At 46.8% G+C, this 17,225-nt stretch overlaps 1 protein-coding gene across 1 annotated transcript in view; it reads left to right on the forward strand.

The window, feature by feature from the left end:
• Positions 1-17,225, forward strand: part of Cdh5 (cadherin 5) — a 37,820-nt gene that overhangs the window by 17,035 nt on the left and 3,560 nt on the right. Inside the window, exons 3-11 of the mRNA XM_075977050.1 lie at positions 5,707-5,995; positions 6,744-6,860; positions 8,189-8,353; positions 9,361-9,548; positions 10,981-11,231; positions 12,822-12,964; positions 14,349-14,473; positions 14,792-14,900; positions 16,963-17,208. Of these exons, the coding sequence (XP_075833165.1) occupies positions 5,707-5,995; positions 6,744-6,860; positions 8,189-8,353; positions 9,361-9,548; positions 10,981-11,231; positions 12,822-12,964; positions 14,349-14,473; positions 14,792-14,900; positions 16,963-17,208 (1,633 nt within the window). The remainder of the gene's footprint in view (positions 1-5,706; positions 5,996-6,743; positions 6,861-8,188; positions 8,354-9,360; positions 9,549-10,980; positions 11,232-12,821; positions 12,965-14,348; positions 14,474-14,791; positions 14,901-16,962; positions 17,209-17,225) is intronic.

The raw sequence follows: 17,225 nt of genomic DNA on the forward strand, positions 1-17,225 counted from the left end.
TGACAATGCTGATCACCCAGGCCACAGTTTGCCAACCTTGGTCTTGGGCTCTGAGTCTCCTCAAAAAAAAAAAAAAAAACTTTGCATCAAGCATATTGTATAAACCTGTAATCCCAGCATTCAGGAGGCCAAAGCAGAAAGATCAAGGGTTCAAGACCAGCCTGAACTAATTCCCTATGATGAGGCATTTGACCCAGGACTGTCCTCGGGGGAGGCCAGTGTCAAGGCCTGTAACTTCACTGTCCTACACAAGCTCACCCTCTGAGAGCTTAAAGTCAATCTAAATGAGTGATGACAGTTCTCATGATGTCAAGTCGTCATAGGCATCAAACTCACCCACTTTGATTCAAATGATTGACCCTCGTTGTGGAATTTCACATGCAATGAGACGTCAATGACTTAAGCATTTTAAGAGCTGTCTGTGAGAAGAAAGCTCTGACATGAAATCTCACCACGTCAACCTCTTTGAATCCACACACCAGCTCTGAGATGGACCAAACAAATGCACTGGAGGGAGAATAAACAGCTCTACGTCCTAGACTGGGTGCTAGGAAAACAGCACTGGGCAAAAATGTGCTCACCACTCTCATGGATAGTAGGGCTGTACAAATAGCTGCCCACAGACCAAATATGGCCCTCTGTCTGGTCTTATAAATAAAGTTTTATTGGAACACAGTCACATTCATTAATTTACTAATTGTCCATGGCAGCATGGAGTAGCTGTGACCAAGACTATACAATCCAAAGAGCCAAAAATGTTTTCTCTCTGGCTTTTTACAGAATTCACTTACCACCCTCTATCTGGGTCTAGAGCAGGTCACTCTCTCCACTCTCTCTGTGCCTAAAGAACTTTTCTGCAATGAGTTATAAAGATATATAAAATAGGAATACAAATCAAACATTTACTGATAATAAATCATAAAGAAATTAATTTTTAGACAATTCTTTGGTATACGTATAACTTTATGAGGTATTTAAAAACTGCATAATAGCCGGGTGGTGGTGGCGCACACCTTTAATCCCAGCACTCGGGAGGCAGAGGCAGGCGGATCTCTGTGAGTTCGAGACCAGACTGGTCTACAGAGCTAGTTCCAGGACAGGCTCCAAAGCCACAGAGAAACCGTGTCTCGAAAAACCAAAAAAATAAAAAATAAAAATTGCATAATAATATTGATGCTGAATATTTAATCCTCTAGTCATAAAGCATATTAGATTTGGTGTTTTTCAGAACAGATGTGTGGTCTATTGTCTCTCTATCTGTCTGTAACAGGGTCTCACTTTTAGCCCCGACTGGCCTGGAACTCACTATGTAGATCAGGATGGCCTCAACCTCACAGACATCTGCCTGCCTTTGTCTCTGGAGAGCTGATGCTAAAGGCGTGAGCTACCCTGGCTCAATATTTTGATTCTATTATAGTCAGTGGAAGAGCACTGCTTTGCATAAAAACATAGCACAAAAAGGCAGAAGTATGTTTGGGACCATTTTGGAAATTCTGTTTTAATTCAAAGATAAAATTAATTTAACTACTTTTTAACAAAGCTCAAGCCAACAGCTCAAAAAGAAACTTTAAAAATCAACGATTCTGACACAACCTAATTAAAATACACACTAATATGACTCTCACAAGCTGAGGAGTAATGGCAGGAAAATGTCCGTCTATTTTTCAAGGCCTGATGGCACACGTTCTTAATCCTAGTGCTCAGGAGGCAGAAGTAAGGAAATCTCTGTGAGTTCGGGGCAACCTGGTCTACATAATGAGGTCCAGGACAGCCAAGGCTACGCTTTGAGACCATGTCTCAAAGATAAAATAAAAATAATTTATTTTGTAAGGATATATACCCATATATAGAGATCTGAAACTCCTATTTTATATACATATATATAATCATATCATATAAGGATATAAAGGTCTCCTTTTTATCGTCATTTCTGTGAAAGCAAGAAACTTTGTGTCATAGTATAACCACTGTGGCCTGTACAATAGCCTCAAATCTGAGCCACATGCTCCAGATGTCACTCACTGTTGTGTGACAGATGACGTGCACAATGCACAATGCCCGGTGCACATGGAGGGCATTGAGAACCAAGGAGGCAGTGAAATTCATGATGTAACACAGGCAAGCGCTGCTAGAAAACCCATCATGCCCTGGATGGTGGATTACTCTTTGGTCATTGTGCCTCAAGAAGTCATTCAGTGTTGCCGGTTTTCCATACCTCCCACGTTTAGGTATAAGACCTCACGGGAAGTTGAAGACCACGGTTTAAAAAACTGAGATATAGAGCAACAGCAGGTATCAGACAGAGAACCCCATAAATGATGGGGATGGGGGGGTGTTCTAGCAAGAGAGAGACAGACCAAAGAGGACCTTTTAATGTGAGGCACAAGTCTAGACAGGGCACCAGAATTGCCTCCGTGACTCCAGCTAAAGGAAATAGCTGGAGTCATTTAGGAAGTATCTGCTAACAGCTCCACCCACAGCAGCTGACTGGGCACCTGGCTGGTCAGGCTTCCAAAAAGGGCTTTCTTCCCCCCGGGTGATGTAAATACTGCCACCTGACCAGAAGGAAAGACGCACGCTCGTCGAGAATTACACAGTGAGCCCTGTGTCATTGAGGGAAATGCCGTAACCCAATTATGACTTTCCCAGTGGGATAACTGGCCATGATTCACCCTCCAAGGAGAATGGCGAGTGCTGAGGGGAGTTGGAAGGATGACTCAGGGAAGGCTATCGGAAGGTGGAGGCCAATGCCAAACAGCACAAGGCTTGGGGACATGGGGTGACTGATGGTCTGTGTCTTGTGATGATGGAACCTACTTGGTACCAAGCACAGGGAATAGAGGAGCAGAGGAACCACGTGTGATCCCCACCCTCATTAAGACAAGAGTCTGTAGGAGACACAAACACAGGACCTCAAGGGTCCTCCTGTGACTCTGAAGACACAATCTGAAGGAAGTGTGTGTTTATGGAGGTCAGAGTCTGGAGCTTTGGTTTGTAAACCTCGATGAACAATGGACGCCAGCTGGGAGCAGCCTGCCAGAGCAGGGCAGCCATTGGCATTGTTCCATCCAAACACAATGATATTAGAAAAGGGGGAGGAGCGAAATCCACAACCCCAGTTGAGCGGTGAGAGAAACAGAGAAATTCAAATGGGAGGATGTCCATTGAGACACCTGACCGGCGCGCCCCCAAACTGTCAAGGTCATCGAAAACAATAAAATTCTCAGAGACGGTCACAACCAAAATAAGCTGTGGAAACATGGTAACAAAATGCTGTGTGGTGTCCTGAAAGGCATCTTGGTGAGGCTGGGGGCAGGGAGGAAAGTGATGGGCGGACATAGATATTAGGTAAAAACAAGGGGATGTGTATAAGCTATCTATGTTCATCAATAATGCTTCTTCTGTTTTGGCTCCCTTTGTAACAAGGGCCACGCTAATGTGAGATGCGGTACTGAGGAGAAGGGGAGCAGGTGCCCAGGAACTCAGGGTACTGGTGTCTCATTTTCTTTAAGAAGAGTTGTAAAACTCATGTTTGTTTAAACAAAATGGGTCAAGCATGGGGGTGCAGGCTATAATTCCGCTGCTCTGAAGACCAAGGCAAGAAGATGGAGAGGTCAATGCCAGCCTGGGTTATATAGCCAGGAATATGGCAGGGAGGAAAGGAGGGAAGGAGAGAAGGAGGGAGGGGAAGAGAAGGAAGGAAGGAAGGAAGGAAGGAAGGAAGGAAGGAAGGAAGGAAGGAAGGAAGGAAGGAAGGAAGGAAGGAAGGAAAGAAGAAAGAAAGATGGGGAGAGAGGTAAAGGAGTAAAATATAGATTGGAGAAAAATCTGCACTGTTCCAGTCCGTTTCCAAGTTGATTTGCTTCTAGTCTGTTCCTTTGTGAAGATTCACAGGTTTCCATTAAGACCAGTGTCTCAGCTTAACCTGGGCCCTGCCCGAGGTGTCAAACTGTCCCTCTCCTTCTTCCCCTACTGTCCCCACATGCCACAGGTTACAGAGCTGGAACATGACTTTTCGCCCCTGTCTAGCTGTTCATTCTGTCCTGCTCATTGGGCCCACCTGGCCCCTGCACGCCTCCGTCCCTGCCCCAGGATCTCTGCTAGTTCTTGCTGCCGCCGGCCTCCCTCCTCCAGTGCCTGCTGGAGGGAAGGGGTCATCCCTCTGTGCCTCTACCCTTTCACCTTCCAGGATCTTCTCTGGGCTCCACCATCTGGCTTCACGGCCTTCCACCCAGCTGTCCTCCCCCCCCTTCCCGCACTAAGTGCTCTAATTATTGAACAACTGCTGAGCCCTAGAGCTCATGGGATTGGTCCATACCCTTCTGGAATCTCCTTCTCCCCTGAGGCTAACGTTCTTGACCTCCTGGCCACTCTCCATTCTCCTCCACCTTAACAGATCTTTACTGGACACCTGCACACAAAGGCCTTGCTCCATCTGTCCCACAAGCGCTGCCCTCCTAAGATGTCGTCCCTCACTGTAAGCCCCAGTTCTGAGAGCCTGTGAGATCTATATCCTCTCTCCTCATATCCTCTAGTTGTAAAACTGGACTACCCAGCACTTGAACTCTCTAATATTTTTTGGTTTGCGGGTCTATCATTCACAATCACTGTCGCTCACTTCAGTACTGCCCAGAGCAAGGGGCTGGGCATACATTGGCCTCTCTTAAGCTACTAATAGCACGTGTTATCCAGAAAACTGGCTCAGTAATCTCAGAGCACAGGACACCCTGAGTTAAACAAAGCTCACTGGGATTCTGTTCTACAGATTAGACACTGTAAATCGCCAAGAATAGAGTATTTTACGCATCATATTCCAGAAGCAAATTTCCTGGGACCAATGCTTGCCGTATTGATAAATGTCTGACAACTGGCTTTGCAGGAAACGCGCGGATGTGTAGAACTCACCAATTTCTGTAGTGTAAATACTCAGCCTTCCAGCTGATGATGTGCACTGCTGCAGGCAGAGTTAGTGCAAGAGGCACAAGACCATTCGCCATTTAGTATCGCCCCATGCTCACACAGAAGACACAGGAACCTCAAGGCAGTGGTTACATGTAGTAACATAGTTAGAAACACTAATTCTGAATATCTGCAATCTTTGCTTCTAATGTGTCTTCACATTAGAACATTTCTGTTGCTGTCACAAAAGCAACTTCTGGAATGGAGGACTTCCCTGGGCTCATGGTTTGAAGGTACAGCCCATCACGGCAAGGGGTGGGGACAGAAGCAGCACCCACAGTCAGGAAGCAGAAAAGGATGCAGCTGCTTCAATTACTGTCACCTTCTTATACAGTTCAGTACCCTAGTCCATAGGGTGATGGCACCCACATTCACGTGGACCTTCCTATTTCTGTTAATGCTCTCTAGAAAAGCCATAGCAGACCCATGTCTCCTAGGTTGACAAACCATTCATAACAATGATTTATTTCGTTGTATGTTCAGATAATTCAATTGTTAATATGGTCACATTTAATAGCCAGATCGCAGATATTCCCCAATCCTAGCCAAGTCTTCAAAGCCATATTGATATCAGCCAGCTCCACTATTTCACTGGCATGTATCCCGTTTTTGCATGGGACAACAAAAGAAGCATACAGACATCCCCACATATATGCACATCCACAAACATCCATAATCATGTGTGCGCACACAAGTGCAGGCAGCTATGCTTCCCATTCCCGACTCCTGTTGTCTGTTCTTTCCCAGATCAAGTCCAGCGTGAACCGTAAGAATGCCAAGTATGTGCTCCAGGGAAAGTATGCCGGCACGATCTTCCGGGTCGACGCCGACACAGGAGATGTGTTTGCCTTTGAGAGATTAGACCGGGAAAAGAAGGTTGAGTACTTCCTTACTGCCCTCATTGTGGACAAGGAGACCAACGTCAACCTGGAGCAACCTTCCAACTTCACCGTCAAGGTTCATGACGTGAACGACAACTGGCCTGTGTTTGAACACCGGGTATTCAACGCATCTGTGCCAGAGATGTCGGCCGTGGGTATGTATGTACCTAGTCTGCCCTCTCTCTCCTCCTCTCCTCACATCAGCCACCTCACTGCTCAGGGTCAGGCTCCAGCAAGTTCAAGGGAGTGGCGTGATACCATGGTGCCTCTTTACATGATTTCAAAACTTGTCCCTAAAGGTTAACCTCTGACCTAGTCCCACACTAAACCTTGTCCCTAGTCACAGATGGGTTCTGATCCTCGTAACGTGTTAGGCACTGACATTTCTTATAGTCTGGGCCCTGACCCTGACTCCAGAGGGTGTCATCACACTCTGGCTTGTAGACTAGCCTGTATTCATCCTGTCTCCAGAAGGAATAGGAAAACTGCTTAGGGCCCTGCTGCCAGACTTTTTTGAGGAACCCCTAGAACTCCAAAGGATGAGAAATGAGATCCCCACCCATCTGGAGGCTTTCCAATACCATTTCCGGTCCCTCGATCTCTCACCTTCGGAAGAGGCAAAATCATCCAGAACCCTCCAAAGTTTCTCTCTCAAGCCCAAACATCTTCCACCCTTCCTTTCTCCCACAAGGTACAAACTACCTGTTCTCTTTGTAGCCTTTGTGGCTGATCTGGCTAGACCTACCATTGCTGCCTCTTCACCCTTATGATGGCCTCACTGGCACAAAGCAACTTTTCTTCCCTTAACCTGAGTGGTAGGAACAGCAAAATCCCATCCACTCCCACTAGGGAGTGCGGTGAGGGCCACCTGTGAGCAGACACACCAGAACTCTCTCTCCACAGGGACCTCTGTCATCCGTGTGACAGCAGTGGACGCAGACGACCCCACTGTGGCCGGCCACGCCACTGTCATGTACCAAATCGTAAACGGAAATGAGTACTTCGCCATTGATAATTCTGGTCTGTATGACTAACCCTCTTGGGAGGGTACCCATTGGAGGGATTTGGGGGCGTGAATATTGCAGGTGCCAATGCAGAGGGCAGTCTAACCTGGCAGGTGTCACCAGCCATTGGCCCAGGGAAGGAATACATAATACACACAAAGACATATTGGGACAGGTTAGGGGAGGAAGCAGACAGCTGCCCAAGGCACTCACTCAAGTCCAGAAAGAAAATCAGGGTCTTTTCACCCAAGAGAAGACCAGTACTCAACAAAAAATGCTGGTTGGAAGGCCTTTGTACATGTTCAGGGACATCAGATTCGAACCCTACATGGCTACTCAGCTCAACAGTCCTTGGCCAAGTCAATTCATATCCATGAGCCTCACTTCCTTTGTCCAGAAAATAGGAATGCACCTAGTCCTTTGTGCCGTAGCTGTGAAATTTGAATTCGATTATGCACAGACACAGCCACGCCACATAGGTTTTGTGTGTGTGCCTTGTTAAGAGAAAAACTTTAGACCAATTAAATTTTATCAAGTTTAATTTTGCAAAGAACAGTTCACAAATTGGGACACCCCAGAAGCCAAACAAGTTCAGAGAAACCCCAGGGCTGCCACATTGTTGGGTGGTATTTATAGTGTAGGAAAGAAAAAAAAACACCCTGCAGTCTAGAAACAGCTCAGTTGGGTACAGCTGGGGTGTCTGCCTTATTTGAACAGTTTTGAACAGGTGGCTGCCTATGATTAACTAAAGCACAGCCGCTGTGATTGGCCGAGCATACGCCTAAGTTAGGGGTTTGGTGTATTTACACCCTGCTAGGTTGCCGTTCTTCACAGAACGGTTCAAGTCTGCAAAGTACAGAAGGTTTCTCAGGCCAAATTAGGTTCAGTTTAACACATTTGGAAAACTGCAAGTATTGAGTCTTGGAAGCAAGAAAGAAGGCCAGTTAGTCAAGCTAGGCACACTGTCTTCCAGAAGACGAGCAAAGACACAGTGCAACCAAGATAGATGTCACTAAACCATCACAAGCTCTCTTGGCACTAAAATTTGTAGCCACCTCTGTATATGTCAAGACAGACATCATTAATCAAGTACAGCACTCTCAGTACTAAACCATGGCAAGGCAGACATCACTAATCCATCAAGGCATGCTCACTCTGAGCCTGGAACTGGCCTTATGGTATTTCTCAACATAAGGCTCTCTCTGGCTAGGAACAACGTTGGGCCATACATTCGGCCAACTTTTAGTCACACAGGGCAAGGTATGGAGGTAGTGGGCTATCATCCTGAGGTTTTCAATCTCAGATATACTGTGGAGTCACCTGTTGGGACAATTCTTTTTTCAGGACTTATTTTCACAAAGGATAAAAACTTGGACAGAGAGACAACGGCTGAGTACAAGATCGTGGTGGAGGCTCGAGATGCCCAGGGCCTTCGGGGAGAGTCAGGCACAACCACTGTGCTGATCACACTGGAAGACATCAACGACAACTTCCCCATCTTTACTCAGTGTAAGCCCCTCCCATCGAGCCTTAGTAGACAGGGGCTGGGACAATCTGGATGTGATTTGGGGGCTCTCAAAAAAGTACCCCAAACCTCTCTACATCTCCCCATGTCCCAGGGTGCTTCTGAAGCCAAACTATGGAGACCCAACTCCATCCTTAATCTGTGTGCCTGTGTGTGTGCCTCTGTGTGTCTGTGTGTGTGTGCCTGTGTGTCTGTGTGTGTGTGCCTGTGTGTCTGTGTGTGTGTGCCTATGTGTCTGTGTGTGTGTGCCTGTGTGTCTGTGTGTGTGTGCCTGTGTGTCTGTGTGTGTGTCTGTGTGCCCGTGTGTGTGTGTGCCTGTGTGTCTGTGTGTGTGTGCCTGTGTGTCTGTGTGTGTGTGCCTGTGTGTCTGTGTGTGTGTGCCTGTGTGCCTGTGTGTCTGTGTGTGTGTCTGTGTGTGTGTGCCTGTGTGTGTCTGTGTGTCTGTGTGTGTGTGCCTGTGTGTCTGTATGTGTGTGTGTGCCTGTGTGTCTGTGTGTGTGCCTGTGTGTCTGTGTGTGTGCCTGTGTGCCTGTGTGTCTGTGTGTGTGCCTGTGTGTCTGTGTGTGTGTGCCTATGTGTCTGTGTGTGTGTGCCTGTGTGTCTGTGTGTGTGCCTGTGTGTCTGTGTGTGTGTGTTGTGTGTTTGTGTGTGTGCCTGTGTGCCTGTGTGTCTGTGTGTGTGTGCCTGTGTGTCTGTGTGTGTGCCTGTGTGCCTGTGTGTCTGTGTGTGTGTGTGCTGTGTGTTTGTGTGTGTGCCTGTGTGTCTGTGTGTCTGTGTGTGTGTGCTGTGTGTTTGTGTGTGTGCCTGTGTGTGTCTGTGTGTCTGTGTGTGTGTGCCTGTGTGTCTGTGTGTGTGCCTGTGTGTCTGTGTGTGTGCCTGTGTGTGTATATCTGTGTGTGCCTGTGTGAGTCTATGGTCTACATCTATGAAAATATGAAGGGACAATTATCTTATCCATCATTAACTCTTTGTGGTTCTCTATGCATATCAGCCTCATACACATTTACGGTGCCTGAAGACATCCGTGTGGGCAACCCCTTGGGCTTTCTGTCTGTCGAGGACCCAGACGAGCCTCAGAACCGGATGACCAAGTACAGCATCATGCAGGGCGAGTACAGGGACACCTTCACCATCCAGACAGACCCCAACCGCAATGAGGGTATCATCAAGCCCACAAAGGTATGTAGATCTGCAGTACTGAACCCCTTCATGGGCTGTGGAGTTTACAGCATCCAAAGGACACAGTCTGGGACTGCTTCTGAGCCATAGGCCATTTAATGAGAACATTCCTGTGCAGCTCAGAGCTGGCCATGTGCTCATAGAGACCGATTCACCGTCTCAGGCTGAGTTGTTCGAGGGGCAAGGCTTTGGGTGTTAAATGTTTATTTGGGAAGTAATTCCTGGAAGCCTCAAGAGCAGTGACAAGTGGCAAGAAGGTAGAGATCACTGATGAGCAGATACAAGTGGGGGCCCAGTCCCACGGGGGTAACATAGAGCATAACTCAGAATTGCAGCCTGAAGGTCAGGTGCTGGCATAAGCAGCCACAAACCCTGCCATGCTGACAGGGAGCACTTGTTCTAGTATCATTTCTGCTGTGAGGATGAAATAACCTTGGCCGAAAGCAACTTTGGAACAGGGTGTATTTGGCTTACAGTTCCAAGTTGAGTCCATTGTTAAGGGGCAGTCAGAGTGGCAAAGGATCTTGAGGTGGCTGGTCACATCACATCAACAGTTCAAAGCAGAGGAAAATGAATGCACCTCTACTTCCTGTCTGCAGCTTCAGCTCTCTGCTAGCCTTTTCTTCCTATACAGTTCAGGACCAAGCCTAGGGAGTGGCGCTGCCCACAATGGGCTGAGTCTTTCTACACTAATTAAGAGTCAAGACAATCCCAACAGAAAACACCACAGACAACCTGATCTAGGTGATTCCTCACCTGAGGTTCCCAAATCTCAATGATTTTAGGATATATGGAAAATTGCTATTTAATACTCACCAGCACAGCGTCCCCACCCCTATCAGCATTAGCTCCCTGCGTCCCAGCCAGTAGAAAGCCCCCAACATATATGTAAAGAATGTGTACCAGAGGGCACAAGTGGCCATGAATAGTGGTTGCTGCTGGCAGCAAACAAAATCAGACTGGCTGCATCCAGAAAGGAGAGGAAGGAGCTTTCATATTTTCAGAATGTTCAGCGAGAGGACTGGAAACACACACGTAGCCACCAGAAGCCACAAAGCTCTCAGATGGTGAGAAAGATAGACAGACAGACAAATGACAGGAAAAAAAAATGTAGCTGGTCTGTTCAGGACTTCGCAACAGTGCCAGTCAGGAAGCTGTCGCCTCTGACCAGAGCAGCTTCCGAGAGGTTGTCTCTTACTAGCAAACTCCTATTCATTCCTCAAGACAAATAGGAAGGAAGTTACTAGGCAAACCAAGGAGAAGGCTCCTAAGCAAAACTGTGAAAAGTGTTCCTTTGAACGGAACCACTAGACTAATCCTGCGAGGACTGAGGCCATGTGTGTCCTGATCACTTAGAACAGGGCGGGGTACAGAGATGGGGCAGTAAAATAAAACGGGCTACAAACAGTCCCCATCTTTGCTACCCATGCAGCCCCTGGACTATGAACTCATCCAGCAGTACACATTCTACATTGAGGCCACGGACCCCACTATCAGACTCGGATACCTGAGCAGCACAGCAGGCAAAAACAAAGCCAAGATCACCATCAATGTCCTGGACGTAGATGAGCCGCCTGTCTTCCAGCAACGCTTCTACCACTTCCAGCTGCCGGAAAACCAGAAGAAACCTCTGATAGGCACTGTGGTGGCCAAAGACCCTGACAAGGCTCGCCGTAACATTGGGTAAAGAGGGGGTGGGCATGAAGTGCTAACGGTACGATGGCCTTGGCATGGGCATTCTTATGGCTAGTGGTCTGAGACCAAAGATCAGAGAAGGATACTAGCTTCTCCCAGCATCTTCATGGAAAAATGCAGAGGCTGGCCCCGGCTCTTTTCACTAACACTCCTGTCTTACCAGTTCCTAGTATGTCCATCTTGTCTGGTCAAGGTCATCCTCGGCTCTTTGAAGGACTTAAGACCGTGACTCACATAGGTACCATCTGATGAGGCCTGAGAGTCAAGAGAGCAATCAGCCATCAGCGACGGTGTATCTGAAGCCCCATCACCAAAAATAGTTTAGAAATTAGTCTCCCAAAACACAAAGTCAGAAGTGTTGCTTTCACGTGGCCTATCAAGAAATCTGTGGGTTGCCCCTGTACCCACCGAGTTCATGGGTGGTCTCAGTACGCACTCCTTCATGACCACACAATCACACACCGATACACGGATGTTGCGTTTGTGTTGTATTTTTGCTGTTGTTTGTTTTGGATCATGTCCTGCACATTTTATCAATACTTGCTCCTTGTTCATTTTCCATGGCTAGAACTTCACACCATGGGCTGGATAATTTATGAATAGCAGTGATCTCTTTATTTTAAGGATCCAAAGGCTTGGAAATCCAAGAGCATAGTGCCAGGATGTGATTGCCGTTTAGCAGGGTCTCTCTTGCTGCGGCACGGTGAGACGCAATGAGCTGGCCAGCATATGTCTCTCTTTGTCTTCTCATAAAGCCACAAATCCACCCTGCGGGCCCCACTCTCATGACCTAATCTAATCATTATTACCTCCCAAAAACTTTATCTCCAAATACCATGATTATATGAATTTGTGGATACAGTTTCTAACACATGGCCTTTGGGGTGTATGGAATGACACATTCAAATTAGTGTCCTTGCTTATCTACCCTAACTAGATGTCCATCCTCTACTCTCTGGGACAAAAGGGATAGATAGATCTACTCCGACTTCTTGGAGTCACTTACTTGGTAGTAAGCATGAATTTAATCCAGTCTTATTTTACCGAACACATGTAGCCAGTTGTGTTAGCCTTGTTGATCAAACATCATGATTTCCCCGCCGCGTGTTATACATTTACGTTCTCACATAGACTTGGCTCTACTTCGGAACAGCCCACTCTACCAGCTCTGCGGCATTCTGCTTTAGTGGAACAACTCTCTGCTGAACTTTAGCCTAACACAAGCCCTTCTCTAACCTGTTTTCTATCTAATCTGAAATGACCATTCTTACCCAGGAACATTTTCTTGCTTCTCTTACGTAGCCCAGGCTGCCCTTGAATTGCAGTAATCCTCCCATCTCCGCCTCCTGAGCACTGGACTACAGGGTACATTCCACCACACCTGGCTTCACATGAGTTTTAATATGGTTTCTTAAAATGTGTATATTCTAATGAGATCTTTTGATTTTATTGCACTTTTATTTATTTATTCCATGTGTTGGGGTGGTGCACACCACAGCACAAATATGGAGGCCAGAGATAACTTAGAGAGGTCAATTCAGCTTCTCCTTCTAACATGAATCTCTTTCTCCTGGACAGATACTCCATCCGCAAGACCAGTGACAGAGGGCAATTCTTCGGAATAACCAAACAGGGGGTCATCTATAATGAGAAAGAACTGGATAGAGAAACCCACGCCTGGTACAACCTGACTGTGGAGGCCAATGAACTGGATTCTAGAGGTGAGTGCCTTCGTCTTATAAGGCCACCTGGGTTCTTCTTTTCCCTCGTCCTTTCAAAACAGACATGATTTATTATCTTGAACCTCTGAAGGTATTACAAGTCCCCAGGGAAGCATTCTCTGTCTGAGGTATGTTAAATTTCCATTTCAGAAAGAGCTGCTTGGGCCAGCATCATACAGAACACCCACAACCTTGTTGGGCATACAGAATAATAGGGTAGCATCATAGACAGAACAAGAACCCCATGTACATCATAGTTTAAGAAGTACCATGCTAAAAGCATGCTGTTCAGGTGCCTCTGTGATGAGGCTCACCAAAGGCACACACTACACAGTTTCTGAGGGTTTGGTCCAGTGAACAGTGATCGGGCAAAGGCTGTACCTGGACCAAATGCTGCATGGTTCTTAGTGTTAAATGCATTTAGCAAACACTCCTTAGTGTGTGGACAGTTATATCTGCACCAGTTGAAGAGCCAGTTTCAAAACAAGAAGCTGTAGACAGATTTTTCTTTGAGCCATCAGCACACACACACACACACACACACACACACACACACACACGACCTGGAGACTTACCGTTAACTTGTATATTTCTCTCTCTCTCTCTCTCTCTCTATATATATATATATATGTATATATATATATGTATACATATATATATATAAATTTGGAAATCTGACTATATATATAAATTTGGAAATTTGACTATATATATATATAGTCAAATTTATATATAGACTATATATATATATATATATAGTCAAATTTCCAAATTTTGCTACTTAGATTCATGGAACTGTGGGACTGGACTTGTTTCTAACTAGTTCTTAGAACTTAGATTAACCCGTATCTTTTCATCCACTACATGGCTCATTCACCTTTACTCTGCATTGCTCATCCTGCTTCCTCAACTAGAGATTGTTAGGGCCTGCAACAACTTGTATAAATTCTGACAGATGCCAGAGGAGCTGTGACAATCACCCAGCAAAGAAGTGTTCACTTTCCCACTGTACCCAGGTCCCAAGGGGGCTCCTGAAAGGAGATAGCATTATTTAAATGAGTGCATGATTATTTGTTTAATTTATTATTTTAATCACTTGTATTTGTTTGCTTGATTTACTTACTGATTTAATTACAACCTCTTAAGGTGCACTGAGGGTGTTTAGCTCTTGAATTCTTACAAGCAAACTTGTTCACATATGAAGGTCTACCCCCTTGTTCTCCTCCACACCCCTCCATCTGTGACACAATCCTTGGGTTTTCCTTCTGCAAAAAATAGTGGCCTCCCCCACACAGAGCCTCAGGGGTATTCATCCAAACATCTTCCAGCTCCAGCGGCCAGCATCAGCTGGGCCCACTGTGGTGACAAGCTGTATCTCCTGCAGGTAACCCCGTAGGTAAAGAATCCATTGTGCAGGTCCACATTGAAGTTTTGGATGAGAATGACAACCCCCCGGAATTTGCCGAACCCTATGAACCTAAAGTGTGTGAGAATGCTGCCCAGGGAAAGGTGAGTTAGCGTCAAGTTGGTGAGGTAGGGGGAAGGCAGTACGTTTTTTAGGCAGAGGGCTGAGGAGCAAACCTTCCTGCCCACCTAGAGTTCCCTCAACAGCCTGAATAAAATGCTATTCCCATTTTACAGGCGGAGAAATGAAACCCTGGAAGCCTCAGGGATACGTGGGTAGAGGATGGTAGTAGACAAAGTGGCTTTGGGAAGACCATTCAAGATGGTGCTGCAGGTGGCAGGCAGCCATGGTCATGTCTAAATCCATCCTTGAGCCACCCCCAAACCACACTGATCATGTCGTTGCTCATCTCTCACATCCAGCTGGTGGTACGGATCTCCGCAACAGACAAGGATGTGACGCCACCAAACACCAAGTTCAAGTTCGCCCTGAAGACCGAAGACAGCAACTTCACTCTTATAAACAACCACGGTGAGCATTGGAACAATCAGTCGGCTCTTAGAAGGTCAGGAGTGTCCGTCAAGAGTGTTGAAACACTAGGATCGAGGACTAGACCAACCAACATGGGGTGACAGGTCTCCATAGGGTCTTTCAAGTTATGGGTTATTTTATATGACTCTTACCATATGTATTGTACAGTTGGTCAATGCTATGGTCAAAGCCAGCTGGCCAGGCTTCATGGGAACAGAGTCTGTAGGGTTAACATTATCCTGAAGAGGCTTCACTGTAAAGGAACACAAGATGGATCCAGGGATGCAGGCAGCCAGCCCAGTCCAAGTATCAAAAGGCCCCTTCTCACTCTGGGATCTTAGCTACAACAACACTACAAATTTCCATCTCATTCCAAAGAGTCCGATCTGAAATTTTGGAAGTCATGAACCCCAACAATGCAATGGGTTTTGTTGCAGTTCAGTCAGCCTGGGTAGCTACCATAAAGCAGTCCCTGAACTGGATCTGGTTCACCAATCACAGCATATCATTGCACATCTGTTCAGCCAATCAAAGCCCAGAGAGTCTTGTGAGGTCAGTAGTGCCCAGTCCACGCTCTGGTGAAAATGTATGTATTAGAGTGATGATCCTGAGATGATTTAATTCCATCTGACAGGGCCTGAGTTTCTACGGCCTCTGCAACACCCTAAGAAAGATAGACACCCTTGGGTGTGAATATACCAACTGTTCGCCCAAACATGGGAGGAAATCTTCCTGTCCTTGGCTGATGATACCATGAGAGCCCCTAACTAAAACAGCCCATCGTCATCTTTGGGGAAGACTAGGGAAGAGGGTCCCTGGGAGCAAGGGGCAGGTACAAGGGATCAAGCAAGGTGAATAGCACAGCCGACCTAAGATGAAGGCAGCCATGCTATGCTGACACTCAATGACACTTAAGGACACAATCCAACATTCAGAAAGTAGCACTTCAAAGATACCTGTTACCCCATTCCAAATATATATACCTCAAATGAACTAAGTAGAACTGGGGTCCTACAACAGAATAGAAAATTTAGAAGCCACCCAAACACACATCCTGTTTACCACAGAGGGCAAGCTTCTTGGTCTCAGTCATTTGCATACAAATGTCCTGCATATCAGAGTTTCTCATTTCAATCCCATCACATGTCAGTGGCCTGACAATTGCTCACAGTTATAATAGCCTTAAAACTGAAATGTAATGTAAATTATGAATAATGAGATGAAATTCTTGGCTTTTGGCTGGTCTTGTGTGTGCCCACCCTGTATGGCTAAGTAAGTCCACTGGTGTTACAACCTCCCAGGAACCCACAAAAGGCAGACCGTCTGTCCTTTGCCCACAGCCACTGAACAGCAGAAGCGGTGTATGCATGCGTGCACACATGTACATGTGCGTGTGCATATATGTACGCATGCCTGTGCACACACGTGTGTTTGTGTGTGTGCGCACAAGGAATGGACATTTAAGGGGAAGGTGGGATCTGAAAGTCGGGAAGTTCAAAAAGCTCCCCAGAGGATGCTCCTGTGCGCTGGGGCTGGGGGCTTTTGTCACGAAAGTGGGCTCTTGGTTGCAGAATGCCCAGGGCCACCCTCTCCCAATGGCAAGTGTCAGTGCCACTTAGTGCCACTGGGAACCAAGGCTAGTGTTTATGGTCATAAACCTCCTTCCCAATGATTCCAAGGTAGCATAAAGATGTTAGCCCAGTGCTAAAGAAAAAGCGTTCTTCTCCCTATTGTGTGTGGAAGCTTGAAATCATGCAGTAACGAGCTGAGCACAGGAGAAAAGGTCATTACCAGGATGAGATTGGAGAAGGGGATAGGTGCATCCATTGGCCACAGAAACAGACCTTTGGGGTTTTATATTCTGACTGAGCCATTCTCCCAGTTGCTCACACCGCATCCTCTGCAAAGAGACAGGCCTATGCTCAAGGGACTGACACATGAGGCTGGGAGCAAGAGGGCAGAGAAATCGCCCAGGAAGAGGCAATTTTCCCTTCCCCTCCCCATGGTGCAAGAGGGCCGATGCTCCTGGCAGAACCTCACTTTGTGGTCTTGATGTTTCCAGATAACACGGCCAACATCACGGTCAAGTATGGGCAGTTTGATCGGGAGCACACCAAGTTCCACTACCTCCCTGTGCTCATCTCAGACAACGGGGTGCCCAGCCTGACGGGAACCGGCACACTCACAGTGGCTGTGTGCAAATGCAATGAACAGGGCGAGTTCACCTTCTGTGAGGAGATGGCTGCCCAGGCGGGCGTCAGCATCCAGGCTCTGGTGGCCATCTTTCTCTGCATCCTCACCATCACAGGTCAGTGTCTCGTGGGA

Source organism: Microtus pennsylvanicus, chromosome 6, assembly GCF_037038515.1.
Source record: "Microtus pennsylvanicus isolate mMicPen1 chromosome 6, mMicPen1.hap1, whole genome shotgun sequence".
Lineage (NCBI taxonomy): Eukaryota > Metazoa > Chordata > Mammalia > Rodentia > Cricetidae > Microtus > Microtus pennsylvanicus.